The 17,921-nt window shown below is 42.2% G+C and overlaps 1 protein-coding gene across 1 annotated transcript in view; it reads right to left on the reverse strand.

Annotated features, from left to right (window-relative positions):
* Positions 1 to 11,373, reverse strand: part of GDPD1 (glycerophosphodiester phosphodiesterase domain containing 1) — a 22,810-nt gene extending 11,437 nt beyond the window's left edge. The window contains exons 1-8 of the mRNA XM_019511139.1: positions 10,792 to 11,373; positions 6,324 to 6,459; positions 5,636 to 5,681; positions 5,319 to 5,437; positions 4,753 to 4,842; positions 2,883 to 3,016; positions 1,471 to 1,530; positions 878 to 929 (exon numbers count right to left, since the gene is read on the reverse strand). Of these exons, the coding sequence (XP_019366684.1) occupies positions 878 to 929; positions 1,471 to 1,530; positions 2,883 to 3,016; positions 4,753 to 4,842; positions 5,319 to 5,437; positions 5,636 to 5,681; positions 6,324 to 6,459; positions 10,792 to 10,808 (654 nt within the window). The 5' untranslated portion in view covers positions 10,809 to 11,373. The remainder of the gene's footprint in view (positions 1 to 877; positions 930 to 1,470; positions 1,531 to 2,882; positions 3,017 to 4,752; positions 4,843 to 5,318; positions 5,438 to 5,635; positions 5,682 to 6,323; positions 6,460 to 10,791) is intronic.
* Between the last annotated feature and the right edge of the window lie 6,548 nt (positions 11,374 to 17,921).

A 17,921-nucleotide genomic window follows, 5' to 3' on the forward strand; every position in this document is an offset into this window, starting at 1 on the left:
AAGTGCTATCGGCAACAGGGATGAGGAAGTGTATGCATTTATAGGGGTGCACTGATTAAGATTTTCTTGGTCGATACTGATAGCCGATTATTAACCAAGCATATCAGCCAATGCCGATCCGATAACGGATATTTAGTAATAAATGCAAGGCATTTTAAACTATGGACATAAATAAAACTTTTTTGTTTTGTTTTACATTTAACACGCGCACAAACTAGCTTTAGTTCACACACCCCCACTGCCATTTCTAAGCGTGGGGACGCTGGTACGGAAGACAAGGCGGCATTTTAATTAGCGCAGCTCTCGGAGGCAAGAGGGAACCCAGGTGTCCGGGGCCCTGGCCAGAAGGGATAATTATCACAAAACATTATCAGCTACAATGGCCGATAATGTCATTTGCCTTTTAATGGCGCTGATCTGATAGGCAACCAATATATCAGTGCACCTCTAGTTTTAAATTATTTTGATAAAGCCTGTTAAAACACATAACGCGACAGAGCCTACATGTATGACAGCTCCACTCCCTGCGACATTTAGGAACAAGTCTTTTGATCTGGAAATCTGTTAAAAAGCTTTTCATGTGAAAAAGCTTCAGGTCAACAGTGAAAAAGGAAGCTACAAATATTAGTAATCAGCCATAAGGCTTCATTCATTTAACTCACTTGAACATCTGTAAAGGCCATTTGGTTAACACCACTGCATCCTTTCACTTATCAGAGCAAATCTGCTTGCTGTTCCAAGCTCTGACCTGATTATAGGAATACGAGGAGCTGAAATGGGAGGATGGGGCTAAACTTTCCTATATTTTAAGCCTATTACCAAAAATGCCATTTCATAAACTACAAACCAGTTTGCTTTTAAATATGCCATACTGTACCTGAATGCCTCGAGCAGTGAGGTGGTCAAATAGGGTTTTCCTCATTAACAATCTGCAGAGAAGAGAAAAGAAAATCTGACTTTGTCCAGCAGCTGAAACATGCTAGGCATCTCAGACTGTGACTGCTTCATAATATCTTAATGCTTTGTGCCAAATGACCCACCAGAGTACACAATTCAGGACTTCTGCTGGCCAGGGCACCTATATTTTTGGGGTCAGGGAAAATTGTATCAAGCAGTGGGGCAGGAAATGGCCATGTGAAATGGAAGGTCAGATTCTGTACCAGTGTACAATGACAGGAAACTACTAAAGTAAAAAGTAGTTCAAGTTTATTTTATGGGTACAAGAAAGACTCCTGCCTAATGGGGGTGCTCCTTGGTGTTTATTGCACAGGATAAACATACAAGTAACACAGAGAACGTGGGAAAAGATCTTCTTGGTGTGCTGCATGGGATGCCTATCACATTGCCTGACGCATACCCGATACAACTATTTGACAATGTGCAAACCACTTAATTTTAGTAATAATCAGTCCTAGTCGCCTGATGTAACAGTGGGCATATAACACATCACGAAGATATTAAAAATCTTACGCATCAGCAAACTGGACGATAAACTTTTGGCTTCTTGTCATTTTGTGTGGTTCTTTCAGCCTATAAAGAGAAAGGAAAAGGACCTTAAAATAGCATCAGCTCAGAGAAATCTCACTTGAGATGGTGTTCATGCAAGGAAAAAGTGTCGACAATCTCGTGATGTCACAATAAGTTTATCAACATTTACGACAGAACTAAGTGCAAAAGAAGTCTTCCTTTGCCTCTAAGACCAATGCCTTAGCTTGTGTTACAAAGGAGAAACAGGCTGTGATAAGTGCAAAGCAGAAGAGATGCAGTTTTAGTTAATGGTTTGGGTAAACAGAAGTTCCTAAGATATTTTAGCAGCTCTGACACTGCTTTGATTCCTGGCCTTCACCAGGGCATGTCACCCTCGTCTCAGTCTCTACATTTGACGAAAGGTAAATGATATGCAAATCAGCATTCTGCGAAACACATTTATATATAGCATTGCAGAAGTGCTAGATACTAGCATTGAGCCAGAATCAGAAAAAGCAAAGGCAGTTGCTTTCTTCCGCAGGAGGACAGACACGATAAGCTACCGTACACAGGAAATGTGCTAGGTACATGTATTTAACACACATCCTGCTGCTAAGAAATTCAAGGTTGGCTGTAGGCATCTTTGAACTAAAATAGAAATTCTGTGTTTTCATTAAACACTCATTTGCGTATGCCTAAAACTGACAAACAGGAAAAAACAGACATGTCTAAAAATGTCTGTTTAGAATAGACACCGTCTCTCTCAACACTGAGATATTAAAACCTTACATTTTTCTAGTGCCTTCCACACAAAGCACTTTACTCAAACAGAGGAATAATTTGAAAGTGCTGAAAAACATACAAAGAGCAAAGTTTTAATAGCACACTGCAATACCACCCATTTCTAGGGCAGCCAGGGAGACTTAAATGAAACCAGTTCCTCAGGTTGGCTGGACACGCTACACAACTCCTCTACCCTTCTCATGAGTGGAGTCTCAAATAACTCAATGAGGACTCATATATTTACCTACAAACTGAAGAGACTATACTTCCAGCAGAATTTGATTCCTAGGGCTATGCTTGGGCATTAAGAAATGCAAGATATTATCCAGGTTTTGATGAGAGTTTTATTTGAAAGCTTGTTGAACATTACTTCAACCATGCAGTTGGTCCAATACAAGATATTACCCCCCCAAAAATCCTTGCTTCTTGCATAATTCCTGGACCATCACAGCTGCATCACCCTTAACACTACTACTACCACTATTTGTTTCAGCGTTCAATTTTTCTTTGAAACCTCCCCGCTAAGAAATGTCCCAGGCAGCTTGAGAAATCTGACTATGCTGTGCCTGAAGTCTGCATGGTCGTTCAATTTCCGTGATTCCCCCCATCGCAGGTGTGTGCATGTCACTTACTTGAGAATGATCGAAGGCATGGGTATTTCTAAGAACTCTTCCCTGAAGGGAATGAATGGCAGCAGCCCCGTGTAGAACAAGCCAACAAGGAGGAGGACACGTTGCAAGCAGAAGATAGTAGGAATGTCTGCATTCTGTAGAGCCAGAAAAATAACCCAAGTTATCTAGCAAATTGCTGAAAGCTTTGTGATGAAACTGAACCTTCCGCCAGCCTGCTGTAAAACTTGAGCACTTGTGCTTAAAAGGATTTAAAACCTCATTTTCCGACTGTCCAACTCGCATAGGTTTGCCCTCAATTTTGAAAATGCTGCCTGGAAACCTTGTTAAAGTCCACAGCAACTGTAAGGGGCAGCGGTGGGCATGAAGCCACGCTTTTTAATGGGTCAGGCACTGTGCTACCTGCCTCCTCGTATAGTCCTACAAATTCCTGCAGGAAACAAAGTGGCTCAGCACTTCCTGTCTCTGACCCCTGGGATCACAGAACAGTTGTGCTCCAATTGTGATCCCCACTAATGGTACATGAGCCTGATGTGAATTCACTTCACAACATCAGTGAAGTACAGGAACAGGTACCATCACTAAGAAACATAGCTGTAGCTGACTTGGGCAAGCAGTGCTGTCCAGTATCAGTACAGACAGCTGAGCACCCTCCAGCAAACCAGGAGGGCTGCATTCAGACATCATCACTTATTTAAATAGGAATGTGGTTTAGACTGCATCCAGAACAGCCACCAGAGGGGTAGAAAAAAACAGCCATCAGCCTCACGATGCCCAGATCGTCAGCGCCCCGAGTCTGAAGAGCACACCAGCTTATATGAATATGGGCGAGGAAAATCACCAGTGGGGGGAACCCTTAAGGGAAACAAGGGGACAGAGACGAATTCTGAAGATTTAAGTGCCAAAAGGCAGGAATAGCCTTACTCCCTCTGCCATTAATCTGATCTTGCCTACCTTTCTTTATTGATCCTGTATCAAAGATGTGTGCCACATTACCGCATAGTGCAAAAACCCTGCCAAAACTAAACTGGGGTTATATCAGCACACACTACCGCTTTCACTATACTGGCATATTGGTACTGACACAGTTTTAAAGCAGTTAAAGGTGTTAGTGTTTGGTATAGCTAGTTTCTGTACAGATAAAGGAACAAGCCTATGCTGGTATAAAGCACCTTTTTACCAGTGTAACTGCATCCAAACCAAAGGCTGTACCAATCAATTTTAGCACAAAGTCATGTCCTGGGACATTCCAAAACAGGCAGAGAGTGGTAGGGTGCCTGGGCCTTGTTCCTTGAATGTTTTACTATAGAGCAGACAGGTTTTTAGGAACCTCTAGAAGACGGAGTGAAAGTTGTTGGAAGGGCTGTTTTACTTATCAGGTGTAGTGATCCAGGCAGCACAAATCAGAGAGCACACGTAACAAACTAGGGAGGTAGGAGAGAACTTCGGGAAAGTCCAAGAAAGAGCAGGATGGAAAATTAGTTTTGAAAACGAGGCGAGCTTAGCCCTGATGCAAAAGGGAGCCAGAAGGCAAGAACAGGGTCTGTGACAGAGCAGGGGAAGAGGAAGTATGCGAGGAATATCAGTGAAGCATCAATTAAATACATTTGCATTTGTTAAAATGAACACAAATCAATGATTAAAAACATCAGACTTTAAAATTTATCAGCACTTCTATGTCTGTTATCAGCACTTCTGCTTGTGGTTAGCATCATGGTGCTACACCAGTTCTGAGCCCAATAAAAAAACCTGTGTATATGGGCAGAACACCTCATTTACAGAGTATTTTTCTGTGTTATGACCTTGCTGAAACAGACACGCAGGATGGAGACTGAAGCATCCATCGGGTACTGGTATTTCTTTCAGTGCTTACCTCCTTAACACACTTCGTTACAACTTCATGACTGACATTGCCCCACACAGTCAAATGCTCTCGTTTGTACTGGCTCACCAACTCTGAAACCTGCAATTAATGATTGGAAAGTTCAGCACAGTGTTTTAGATCAAGATGTGTAGACCACTAGCATATCTAATTGAAAACACTTGGGGAATTTTGGAAAAGCAGCATGCCTCAACTGGAATCTGACAAAGATATCACAGGTTCCTCTTATGTGATGTACCATGCGTGTACTTATGTTATATCTTAGTGATATGAGGGTGCCAAATATCAGAACCTCACTTTTGTACATCCCCTGAAAAATAACAAACAATCTACTAATGTAGTGTCCCCTCCTCTGCATCATACTGAGGCACAGATTCAGGTCTGACTCAGGAGGAAGAACACTGGCCCCCAGATCACCAGTATGCCTCCTGCAACACCCAAGGCTGTCCCCTCCAATCTGTTACCCAAATGCAGATAAGACCTGACCTCTGCATGATATGACTTGAATTCAACTCAAGGTGACTTGGCTGTGAGAAGCAGTAAAATGTATTACACACCTTCTTAATCAGCACATTGTTGTTCACTTTGATGTCAATATTGACAGGAGTTTGGGGGAATGCCTCAAACACTTCCTTCAGCAGTGGAATACGATTATCTTTACCCTCACAGTGGCACTCTGGGAAGGGAAGCAGAGTTTTAGGTCACCGCTTCAACTTATCAACACTTTGCAGATGAAAAGAATCACAAAAAGTACTCAACATTTTGATCAATAGCATAAGAAGAAAATATTTTCTAAAAGCATATGCTTTGAGGTAAGACGATCCTGACCCTATCCCAGGGAAGCCAAATCAAGGCTACCCCAGATAAAAGTTACCTTTCTGAAACGTGACATCCAACTTGCTGAGATAACGCGGGAGCTCCTTTAAAAATACAGAGGAAATAAACGTTAGTACACGTGCACCGATGCAATTGTTGCGTTCCTTGAAAACGAGATAGCATAACACGTTTTAAGCCATCCATTGCAAATTCGCTTGAAAGTAAAGGGAATGTTTGTATATATTTTTCAGGACTCCTTGCCTGCAGCCCCAGCACCAAAATAGCTTTATGATTTGTTCAGAAGAGGAAATAAATAAGAGGGAAATATTTTTCCACTTAACAGTGAGTGAATAGAGACTGTTTTTGAGAATCTCATGGAAGACTCCAGCAATTCTGTTAAAATGCTAGTGTAAATGACACAACTGCAAGAGACGTGTTTAACACAGTCACCTAGTGCTCTGACACTCGGTGAAAGGTGCTCTGCAATGAGCAACACACTGGAGGCCACAAGCGCAGCGTCCATTGTTTCCTTCCCTTCTCCAGTCCTTCGGCTTTCACCACTGCAACAGTAGAAAGGCTGGAGTGCTGTTGTAGCCATGGGGGTCCAGGAACCACGCAAGAGGCAAGGGGTTGTGCGATATCTTTTACGGGAGCTGACTGCATGGTTGGGAGAGGTACTGGACGAGCTTTCAGGCACAACGTGCATTGCACAGCCTCCCCCGCTTTCACTATCTGCTCCAATTTACCGAGTACTTGAGGTCAGATATATTGATGTCAACTCCAGTCGATCTCTTCAGGTTCTCATCATGCGATACCACCACTTGCTCGTCTTTCGTCAGGTGACAGTCTAGCTCCAACATGTCTGTCCCTATCTTAACCGCGCTGCAACAAGAAAACAACTTTGAAAAATATTCCCTTTTGGAACTTACAAACGCATCAGTTAAAAGACTTCATCTAGTTAAGTTAGATTGAAAGGACTTTACAAATGCAATGCAACTAATTCTCATGATGCATCTATGACAGATCTCAACAATTCCCTTTTTTTTTTTTTCCTCCAGGGAAATGCTGAGGCACAACTTGCACAAAGCCACATGCGGAGTCAGTGTCAAGAGCTGAGCCTGGAACCCCTGTGCTCCCGGGTCCTTTGTCTTGTGTCCTCTCTCTGCCAGTAACATCCAGGTTTCACCACGCTAACAAGTACCTCACCACAGAAGAATTATCCTTGCAGGATGAGGGCAGGCCTCGCTTTCCACTGTCATTATTCCAGAATTTTAGACGCCTGACACTTTAGAGCAAAAATATTTACTGCTGGCAAAGTCTTAACTGAATTTCCCTGTAACACGAGTTTCACGAATGATGTAGGGTTTTCTTCCAAGCAATTACGGTTGCTTGTTGTTCAATTCTTTGCTAAGTATGAATGACAAATGACACACGAGGGGCAAGGTAAAGAAATACTGAACGCTTTAGCATGGCGATTCTTTAAATAGGCAGCCTGATTTAAATAAGCAGGGACGGTATGGCTCAGGGGGTTACCAGTGGGACTGAACAGCTTGCAGCTACACAAGAGATGCATGGCTGTGACCACTGGATAAATGCTAGGTGCCCCATAAAACCAAACGCTGCAGCCAAGTCACTATCAAACAGGAATACGTATGCCACAGAAGCCAGTTCTCCCAAACCTCTGCTAGTCTCAGTCAAGGGAAAAAGAGCCAAAATAGATCAAATTCCCTTTGTCGACATACAATGGACACTCGCCGGTCAGTTCTGATACAGGGTCTGCAGAGGCACAGAGAACCTCTGAATAGTTACTGTACTGGCTTGTTTTGGTAAAATTTAAATTTGTTTTAGTTGACTTAATAAATCTGGTTTTGTTTCAAGTTTTAATTCACTGCTGTTGGTCTCTCCTTCCAAAAACTGAAAGTCTAGCTTTGAGACTTCCTTAAATTTTCAATGTACGAAAATCAAGTCACAAAAGGCTAGGCGAGAATCATTTCAGTTTCGTTTTGGTTTTGCATGCTAGACGCTATTTTAAAATGTGTGATACTGAGTGACAAGCCTCTCGAGCCAGTGTGTTAAAAGGATGAATCATTGACTTTGAAAGCTGTAAATGTCACTCACTCAGAAGATATGGCCTCATTTTAACAGCACTAAAAAGTAGTCATAGGTTAAGTAATGACAAGTACACATACTATTATGTAATGCTCTATTGGGCTTCACGGGCAAAGATCTGAGCACAAGGAGGACTTAAATCCTTTTGCTTTTCTGAGGGAGTTGAACAGAGAAGGCGCATCGTTTTGTGTACTGTGCATATCCAAATATATTACTTCCTTGACCAGTGATGGTGGTCAATACAATTTGATATAACCACATTCATGTCTAGGTCTTATTTTTCATTTTAATGGGTTTACAATGAGTTTAGATTGGATTTTTATTTAACACTCACTAAGAAAAACCCAGATTTTAATTTTCATAACAATACACACAACTGCACATGATCTGTTTCGCTATCTTGAAATTCTCCGAGTAGCAAAACTCATAAACCATCAACAGGGGGCAGAGGAGACAGAGAAATCCTTGCAAGAATTGCTGCAAAACGAAATCCCCAAGCAAAACTGGATTTGAATCAGCTGCGTATTCTCCAATGACCTGTATAAAAGACAGCCAGAAACTTTACAACTGCCATTACATTTGAAAATCTTTTGGTTACAACAGCAAAATATTTTTGTTCCCTTTGCGCGCGAGTCTTCAACATCTGCAAACCGAGTTCAATAACAGCATTTTGGCCCTCAACCAGAGCTCACCAAAAACATATAGGAGACTTTTCTTTGATTTAATAGGCTATGAATCAGACCCTTTAATAAAATCGGGACAAATCAGAAACATATGTAGGCGACAGAGTGATGCAAATTTCACAACTACTGCCAGGATGGCTTTTTTTTGCCCCCTACACGATTTCTGGCTTATATCTAATGACAAGAAAGACTGGGGGTGCGTCAAAGTAAAACCAGTTTCTTATTAACGACTACCTTGGAAAGGACATGAAGTGCTATGGGGACAAATAATAATTATACAATTGCCTGCTTCCAGGTGACTGAATTGCCCAGAACAAGGCAACATCTCTAATCCAGGACATTTGTCAAATTAACCGACATTTCATTTCACTTTCAGAACTTGCTATGAAACAGTAACGTTGCTAAAAATTTCAGTGCTCACGCCGAGTGGAAGCAGGAGAACAAGAGCGCCGATTGTCAACAGTCTTGAGCAGTGGCCAGGCTGTTACTACCTACATCTGTTGTTAATGGGCTTCTCTTCTTACTACTTCGCGTTTTTGGCTGGAAATGACAGCTTGATCGGCAGCACATCAGAACGTCTCGAGCCCACGCTGCTCCTAAAAGGACTCGAGATACCGCCCGGACGGAGAAATGCAAGGTCTCAATAGCGTTTTGACACTGCTGGCCGATGTCCGCAGGACTTGAGATGTAAGACTTGTGTCCATAGCTCACAATAGCACCACTGTCTGTTTTCCGACTGCCCCAACTCTTTCCGAGTAGTGGAAAATATCCGAAAAAAAGCCTGGACATTCGTTCATGTTGGACACAGTCCAGATCAGTACAATGCCTATAGTTTACAAAGACCAGGCTGACAAGTCCTATAATTTCCCTATGGTCAGCAAATCCACTAACGAGCTACCTCACCTAAACAAAATCAATTCTGACAAGAAATGAAAACACAGTAAAAACTGAAACACGAATCTCCTGACATCTAAATAAGCTGAGGTCCTAGGGACACAGTAATACGTTGCAAGTTTCAATTACAGATGCAATTAAATTGCTGTTGATCCATAGAGCATGCCAGGTCCCAAAATAATTTAAGGTATGTGGAAAAAAACAAAGCTTTATTTTCCCTAAAGAAATTGTTTTACACCTAATATTACAGTGCAAAACATTTGACCATATTATAAAATGTAAAAATCTCAGAGAAGCATGTTCGCACTGTGAAACAATGCAAACAAAAAAAATACAGTCAGTGGCGCACAGGATTTATAACTGAAATCAGATACGAATCTGGCAGAGATAAATACTGAAAAATCCAAATACCATCTCAAAACACTGAGCGATTCCGAGACCACTCTGCCAGGCAGGGGCAATGACCTCTGAGTTTGGAGATACTTAAATAAGAGGAAATTATCCAAGTAAGAAATTTGCAATCTACCCTACCGACACGTGGATTCACTAAATTAAGGAAAAGAGAAAAATCTGCTAGACCTCACCTCATCCAATTGTATTCAAACTCTAGATTGAGTTTAATGTTAAATAGTCAAAAGATACAGCTTTAAAACTAAGGCAATCTATTAAATAAAGGCCAAGAAAATGGTAACCAACTGCTTTGAGAAATGTGTGCTAGCAGAGTTCAAGAAAAAGAGAAAGAGGGGGTTTACAAACCCACAATGCTAAGCTGCCATGGAGATTAGAAACCCGGTGGCACTTTTCAATACTGCTGTTTGGTTAGAAATACTGGCACTGCTGAATACTCTGGAAGAAAATGTACTAACAGATGAGGCTGCTAAGCATAAAGAAAGTTAAAAAAAAAAAAAAAAAAAAATCAACTTCTTAGTTTAATTCAACTTCTCACTTTTTGCTCAGCTTCAAATGGCTTCAGTGCAGATCAGTGTAACATGTGAACCACACAAAAAGCTTTTTAGATTTATTTACGAACATGCTGACTCTCTGCATGGCATCCTAAACCTATTGCCAAGAACTGACACCAAGATTATTGTTTCCAAATGCACTGAAGTCAACACTAACCATCATCTCTGTTACAAGAGACTTATTCAGCTGAAGACACCATGCTTCTCAAAGGCATCGCAACAAAAAGCGAGCAATGTATGGCATATTTTGCCAGTTAGCACATATTCCCTAGGAGTCAGGTGTCCTACTATTCTATTCACAAATACCACTTTACAGTAAAACCAGGGGCAAGTCACAATTTCTATGCCTCAGCATTTTCCAAATTTTACAAATGAGAAACTTAGCAAATCTCTCTCGTCGCCTGAATGAGAGACGTTTTACAAATGTAAAGTATGAGAGAAATAGAGTATTTTATCTCAGATGATCTGTGGCATATGTGTTTCTTTAATGACGCAGTCAGAAAAAAAACCACCAAAAAAATTAAGCAAAGAGTAATATGCAGAGCGTGTGTTCCTCTTGTACTCACTGATGAAATGCGGTCATTGTATTTTCCAGGTTCTCCCCAGCACCTGTGGAAAAGTTAAAAACAAATTAGAAAAAAAGAGACTAGAATCCCGCCCTTCCTCTCTCCTCCAGATGCTGCCAGAGAACGGCATTAACATACTGAACTGAATGAGTGAAAAATAAGTATTGTGAAGAAACAGGGCCTGGAAGAATGAATACAAGGTTGAAGTCAGGAACTTCGTTCTAACTGTAGCTGAGACCGACTCATTTGTTTTTAATCTTAGAAAACTCATACCACCTATTTGTGCCTCAGCTTCCCAGTCTGAAAAATTGGTGGAAACCCTAACTTACAGATGTGCACTAAACCTTTGGGTCTGTATGATCCTTGACTATATCAATCACTGAAGTGTTTAGCCTGTATAACAGAGAACGAAGATGTTCAAGCTTTGCCCAAAGGCCACAGTGGGAATTTGCACCAAGACTTCAACTCGAGGAACATAATACTCTGCTTGGATCCTGTAGCTCTAACCTGAAAAAATGCAACTGAAGGCTCTTTTATATAGAACCTCATGGGGTTATTTCAAGCAAGATCTAGCAAGGACAAAATCCATTTATGATATTTGTTCACATAAGACATCAAGAGCACAAGTGAACCACAAGACTCGATAATCAGATGTGGCAATGAAGATAATCATCTACTACAAACAAGTCACATAAAATAGCTTCGTCTGATTGACACCTGTCCAGTGATCTGGGTTTACCTGCATCTTGTATTCATTAAGTAAGAAAGAAAGGAGCCCAGTGCTACTTCTTCACCAGTTCTGTAAAGTAATTAAGATATTGCCAACTCACTGACCATCTTAAGCTACAGCTTACATATGCGTTTTTAAATTAACTCATTTTCAAATGCAAGAAGATAATTTCAGCCTCCAGCCAGGGAGGTTTCCAATGTCATTATTTAGAAAGCGAGTTGAACCCAGCAGCCGCATCGTCCCAAAGAAAGGAAGGTCAATACTGTTAGACCCACTCACATCACAGGAGAACTGGGGCTCAGGTATCTTTGGCCATGACAGTGTGATCCATAATGCAGCAGCAGAGGCAAGAGATCTATTTCAGGGACTGGGGAGTAAGGAGAGAATGAACGCGGGGAGAAAAGTCAACTTAATCTCCAAGCCCGTACTCCCTGCACACACTCCCCAGCTTACGTACAAGAGAAGGTGAAGAAATGCCTCCTTTTCAGCACTGAAACCTCCACTAGAAACATACTGCTCTAAATGTGTTCTGCATTGATCCTGCCTGAATGAGACAAAAACAGATCACAGCTCTAGGCCAACATGACAACACATGCCTTTTTGTAAATAAAAAAGTCAGCAGCAACATCAATGTTCTCCAACTGAAATCGCCAAGGCAATGGCTGGTCCTCACGGTGCTGCCGCTTGTTTCCACCTACTGCACTTGATTAAAAGAAGATAACCTACACATTAGATCCTCACCAGTTCCCTGTACTGACTTGCTCCAATTTGTCACAGCATATCATTGCGAGTGGGGAAGGCGGCCTGAGACGCACGCAAGCTATGGTCTGCATTAAAGTGATGGGGAAAATCCTGGGCCACGGTTTACAACAGCCCTCAAGTATTTTAAGACTGCATCTCAGTTGTATGATACGTAGCATCTTTTGCAACCTGGTGAGTAGATCAAACATGGTATAAGTTATAAAGCGGTCCTATTAATTTACATCCTACTGTTTGCTAAGTGTAGACATGATATACATGTAAGGGGCAAGGATTTCTCTGGGTGGTATCTTTTATTGGATCAACTGCAAAGGTGGGATAGAGTTAGACTAGATTTCAAATGGAAGGCAGCAACTTGTCTAACTCTATCCCACCTCTGCAGCTGGTCCAATAAAAGAGATCACCCAAAGAAATCTTTGCCACTTGCATAATTCCTGGACCATCACATCTACAACACCACTACCACTACCATGACGTGATGTATACCACACTGTATCAAGCTGAGGAAGACTGTGTCCCGGCCTTATTATGCAGCTGACAACCTAAATAGAGAAGAAGCAGTCATAAAATGTTCTGAATTATGACCAGCTGAATTCATCTGCCAGGAGTATATATTGGATACCAAGCTGGAAATACCAGAGAATAAAAGCCTATATTTTAAAAATGTACTACCAAAGGCTACACTAATAGGGTGCTTTCTGACCCAATTTGAATAGTGTCAACGGACGCCTAATTAGCATGCAAAAAGGAAAGACAAACCTTGAGCCGTGGTGGCCAAAAGAACATTAATTTCAGCTGGAAATGATACACAAATGAACTTTCCTGCGCGCCAGGAATAAAGAAAAGATTTACAGGCGGAACATGACATTTCCCAAAGTTTGAAGCAGCTTTCAAAAAAATCGCCCTGCAGTGGGACAAGCAATAATGATACCTTTTTTACTCTGGGAAACAGCTTGCATTCAACACTGAATTGAACTTGAAATTTAAAGCAGCTTCAGTCTGAGAAAGGAACATTTTACTGGAGAAAAGACCTGGACAAATTTTAGTTGCCCCTTGGTTATGACAACGGCCGAGACCACATTACTGATGCATGTCTATTGTTTTCCTATTTCTTTTCTTATTTTCTTGCTTGCATCCATTTAGGTCACCCTTTATAAAAGGTTATATCTGGTTTCACACCTTATTTTGCTTTGCTATTTACCCAGGTAGCCTCAGGAGAGATGAGTCAAAAGACAGGTAACAAAAGGGAATCAGGGGTTTAAGGCCTCATCTACTTCCAAAGGTAGTTTAGCTTAACGATGATTTTCAACTGCCTTAGTCCCACCATGGCAAGACCGCTTGCAGGCACATTCACTTGGATTTGAACCTGGCACACAGAGATGGATAAATCGCAAAGGACCATCCTCACCTGATGGCCGGAGTAAGAATCTCAACTTATCTTAAGCTTCAACTTCTACCGCAGCCCAAAACCTATAGTAGCAACAGTGAATTGTAAGTGAAGACAAAGGGAAAAATCAAATCAATCTTCTGTTTTCATCAAAACCGCAGCATCTTGACGCGCCAATCTGGATAGAAAAACCTATAAATAAAGTTCTGACTGGCTTGACCAGCTACAAGGTACCAGCGGGATAAAGAGGCCAGCAGCAGAAAACCCTGTTTGCAGTGCTTTTTGAGGAGTGGAAAGAAATAACCAGAGTAGAGAGTCAATGGAAAGTTTCAAAGGTACTGGAGTGAATATATCCAGAACCTGACAGTCAGACGAGACAGCTGGGGCTCAGCTGCCTTGGCTGGAATAACGGTCTGTGCTGACCGAGGTCAGTTAGCAAGGTGTGTAGAGACCCTGGGAAAAGAAGGAAGAATTAAAACAAGCAGGATGAAGCAAACGCATTAGCAACAAAATACATAAATAAAACCAGTGAGGCTCCACCTCCAAAGGGACCAGATTCCTCTGTAGCAGAAACAGAAATCTGATGCGAGATCTGGGCACTCACTCCCTTCTCAAATTTTGAGCATGGGGGAACGTTACCCAGAAACGCGGTAAGAGATCCATCAAAACAGACGTCTAGACCCTGCTGGTAAGATCCATTTTGCTTGAGTTCTATTTGAAGATTTACAGTAATTAGGTTAGGAAGCAGGACGAAGACGCTCAGATACCACAGTAAAGGATACTGTCTAAGGAACTAGCAGAAGATTAAAATCTGTGCATGAGTGCGGGAATGCAATTTAACGCCACTCAAGGGCAGCCTCCCCAGTGAAAGCATGTACAGTTTAATAAGGAAATCCTGTGAAACAACTAAAACAACAAGGCTTTAAAGTGATGTACGGTAGCAGCACTTGGAAAAACTAAGTTTAATGAGCAAACCTGGCACTAATCTGGAAAAGATCCATATAAAAAAAAAAAAGAAAAAGTAAACCCTTTGCCAAGAGCAATCAAGATTTTATCTTTTGCAGATGCTCAGCCTCTGAAATATTGTAACGCTTGCGCTGAAAGATAGAACTAAACTTGCTGCGTTTGTACGGGGGAAAGAGTGGTAGCTCACTAGGGGACTAATTAAGTTCTCTCAGGGGAACTGCCGTGTTATCAGTCATATTCTCTCGAAATGTTTGTAGCAATGCTCTGAAACAGGGGCTCTAGTTCTGCAGCAGTTCCCACGAAACAACTTGTGAAAGCGGAACCGAGTCAAGAACCTGGATTGCTTAACCAGCTTACCTGCTTGGAAGTGTTACGACTCAATTCAGTGCGTGTTTTCTAGCACATCACATATCTAAGCTTCTCTCTGTTGATATCTTTTTCGCACTTACTTTCTGTGTCAGATCTCTCAGGCCCAAATAAAGGCAGCTTTCCTTCCTGGCACTGCTCGCAATGAACCTAGCTTGTCACTACAGGGCTGGGAAATTGGGTCTAAAGCTATAGCATTGCTAAAGGGCCAAAAACCATCACCATTCAAGAAAAGGGTCAGGGACAAAACTACTAACTAAGACAGTTACAAAATGACGGATTCTAAAAACACATGTGGAAAGTGAGGGCCCCTCCTTGCTCATCCAGTTTCCTTATTAAGAATCCCCCCTAAGCACAAGAAAATATATGCACTATCAATTATTAAGACGGATGCTTATTTGTGCTGGGTCTGATGACCGGACCATACTTAGGAAGGGACTGCAAACCAATCGGCATAGCCAGCATGGCGTGCATACAGTAGAAGCACTGGGTTGCTGACCCTTGAGAACTGGTATTTTACAAGTTGAGAGCAGCCCAAGATTTTCTGCAAATAACAGATGAGGACTTCCCTGCAAGTACTGTCAACTGAGATAGAAGACTCTCCGACATCTGAAGCCTGGGCTGTCATGCTTTTTGAAGAGCTCGTGTTTGATCACCCATTTCAGTATAGAGAAATTCAGACAAGTTAGGACACATCTGGAATTCTGAATTTGATTGGAGTAACCCAGTTGTATCCATGGACAGCACCGCTAAAGGGTAGGGAGCATAACTCCCCGAGGATTAAAGAAATTGCACCAAGCACGCACTGTACGGAATAAGGGAGTTGGCCTTCGGCCTCACGATATTGACATATGGCGAACAAAACCTGTTGCAGTATTTGGAGCCTGGTATGACTGCCCCAGTTGTACTTTATAGTATGAACCAGAATAAAGATCAGTGCAAAGGTTGTTAGCCCGGTCATACCTAATGGATAACTACCCAGGTGAGTAAGCCTACCTAGAACATAGACGTCAGGGTTATATATCCTGATATGCCATCTGAAGGAAAAAAAACAACCACATGATACGTGCAAACCAAGATAAAAAGTTTAAGTCACTGTAGGGAAAGAAACCTAGGTTTTAGAAAAAAACCTGACAATGTCTTTTTGTGACATTGCTATGGAAACAGTTAGATTGCAAACATTCCAGTACAAAGCCTGCCGCTTCCTGCAAATATGAAAATTAAGACCGACCAGAAACTAAGCGAGAAACCAATTACTCTGCTTTGCTTGCCTAAGACAAAGGAAACCAGGTAGTAAAACATTAATAGAGAAAAAAAAGGTAAGTCAGATCTAAGGCAATGTCTAGGATTAAGGACTCCTGTACTTTTTAAACTACTTAATCTGTTTTAACTTTAAGTTAAAGTACAGACACTACTTAACACTACTTAATCTGTTTTTAAATCCCTGATGCATAAATTTGCAAACACCAATTAAGGCAAGACACAGAGGAAAAGGCGATGGGAAACAAGTTCATCAGGGGAAAAGTACAAAGCCTGTCACCGTCACAAATGTTCAAGAAAGTTGCATGAGATGGCTGGAAATAGCGCAGTACTGCCCTTGCCCGTTGGAAGAGGTGGAATTTAAGATCTACTGCTTATGCTTACAGGGCTGGGAAAAGATGGGGAAAGTTTAAAAAAAACTTCCAATCAAGGGGAAAAGCAGGCAGCACAACCACATCATCTTGGAGCAAAAAGGGAGAAAAGCAGGGATGTCCACACTAAATTAGATTCATGGTGCTTCTACTTCAGTACCTTGAATCTAACAGTAAGTGGTACAAGAACAAGTTCACAGCAAAGCTTGTAAGCATTCCTTTGAATTTCTGCCTGTGAAAAACCGCTGTATTTTAGAAAGCGCACCAGTGATCAAAGGCAGCTCCCGTTCTAATGTTCATGTTAAAAGGACATGGATGGCTCCTTTCCAAATGCAAGTGATCATTTTTTTTTCCAGATAAAGAGGCAGAATTACAATCCTCCTCAAGGATGTAAAAAGCAGGTTTCCCAGGATAACATGCCTCAGTCATTTGTCGAAATGGCTTTGCCATCTGGATGGAGAAAGATCCTATTAAAGACCTTATCGTTAAAAAGGCCTTCATCATTCTTCCACGGGTGATCACAAGTTTCCAAAAATGTACTTCTAAAAAAACCCCCCATTTCCACCTACAATTTGCAATCGTTGCCATTCAAAAGAAGGCACTAGGTACAGGTGCCAGTGACATCTTCATCAGCGCTGCCCAGCACTTGGGTGAGCAACCTGGGGGAAACTCGCCTGATTCGGAGTTGTATTGCAAGCAAGAAGCGCAGAACAAGTTTGCACAAAGAGATCAACTTGATTGCAGTACAAATAGCATGACTTTTCTTTTGCCGGGGTGCTGCAAAGACACATGCATCAAGGATACCGCGGTGCTCAGATGCTGCAGTAGAAAAAAACCATGTAAGCACGTTCCTAAACCAGACGGATGTTTTATGACTCGGAAGGGACGCAAAGCTGCGTCTCCAGTGCTTGCAGCCAACGACACCGTACGAACCCGCTCGTAAACGTATCAGGGGCATCAGAAAGGCAGCTACTATTTTGTTGCCACCAGCACCCCTCTAGGAAGGCTCCTTTGACAGCTGGCAGCTGAAGGAGAAACGGCGCAGAGAAATCAAACCCCCTTTATCCGAGGGTGCAAACGGGGAGACAGCAGCAGAGCTGGAAACACAACCCAGGGGCCTGCCAGCGAAGCCAGCCCAGGTCTCAGCTGGAGGTGGAGCCCGCGCAAGCCAGGATTCCCAGCTGCCTGCCTGCTTTGCCCTGAATTCAAGCCGAAGGGGCCGGTGGGACCCAAACGCTGGGTGCGGCGGGGGGTTTGCGGGTCTGCGTGCATGCAGGGGGCAGGTCTCGGC

Source organism: Gavialis gangeticus, unplaced genomic scaffold, assembly GCF_001723915.1.
Source record: "Gavialis gangeticus isolate Ggan-Ray unplaced genomic scaffold, GavGan_comp1, whole genome shotgun sequence".
Taxonomy (NCBI): Eukaryota; Metazoa; Chordata; order Crocodylia; family Gavialidae; genus Gavialis; species Gavialis gangeticus.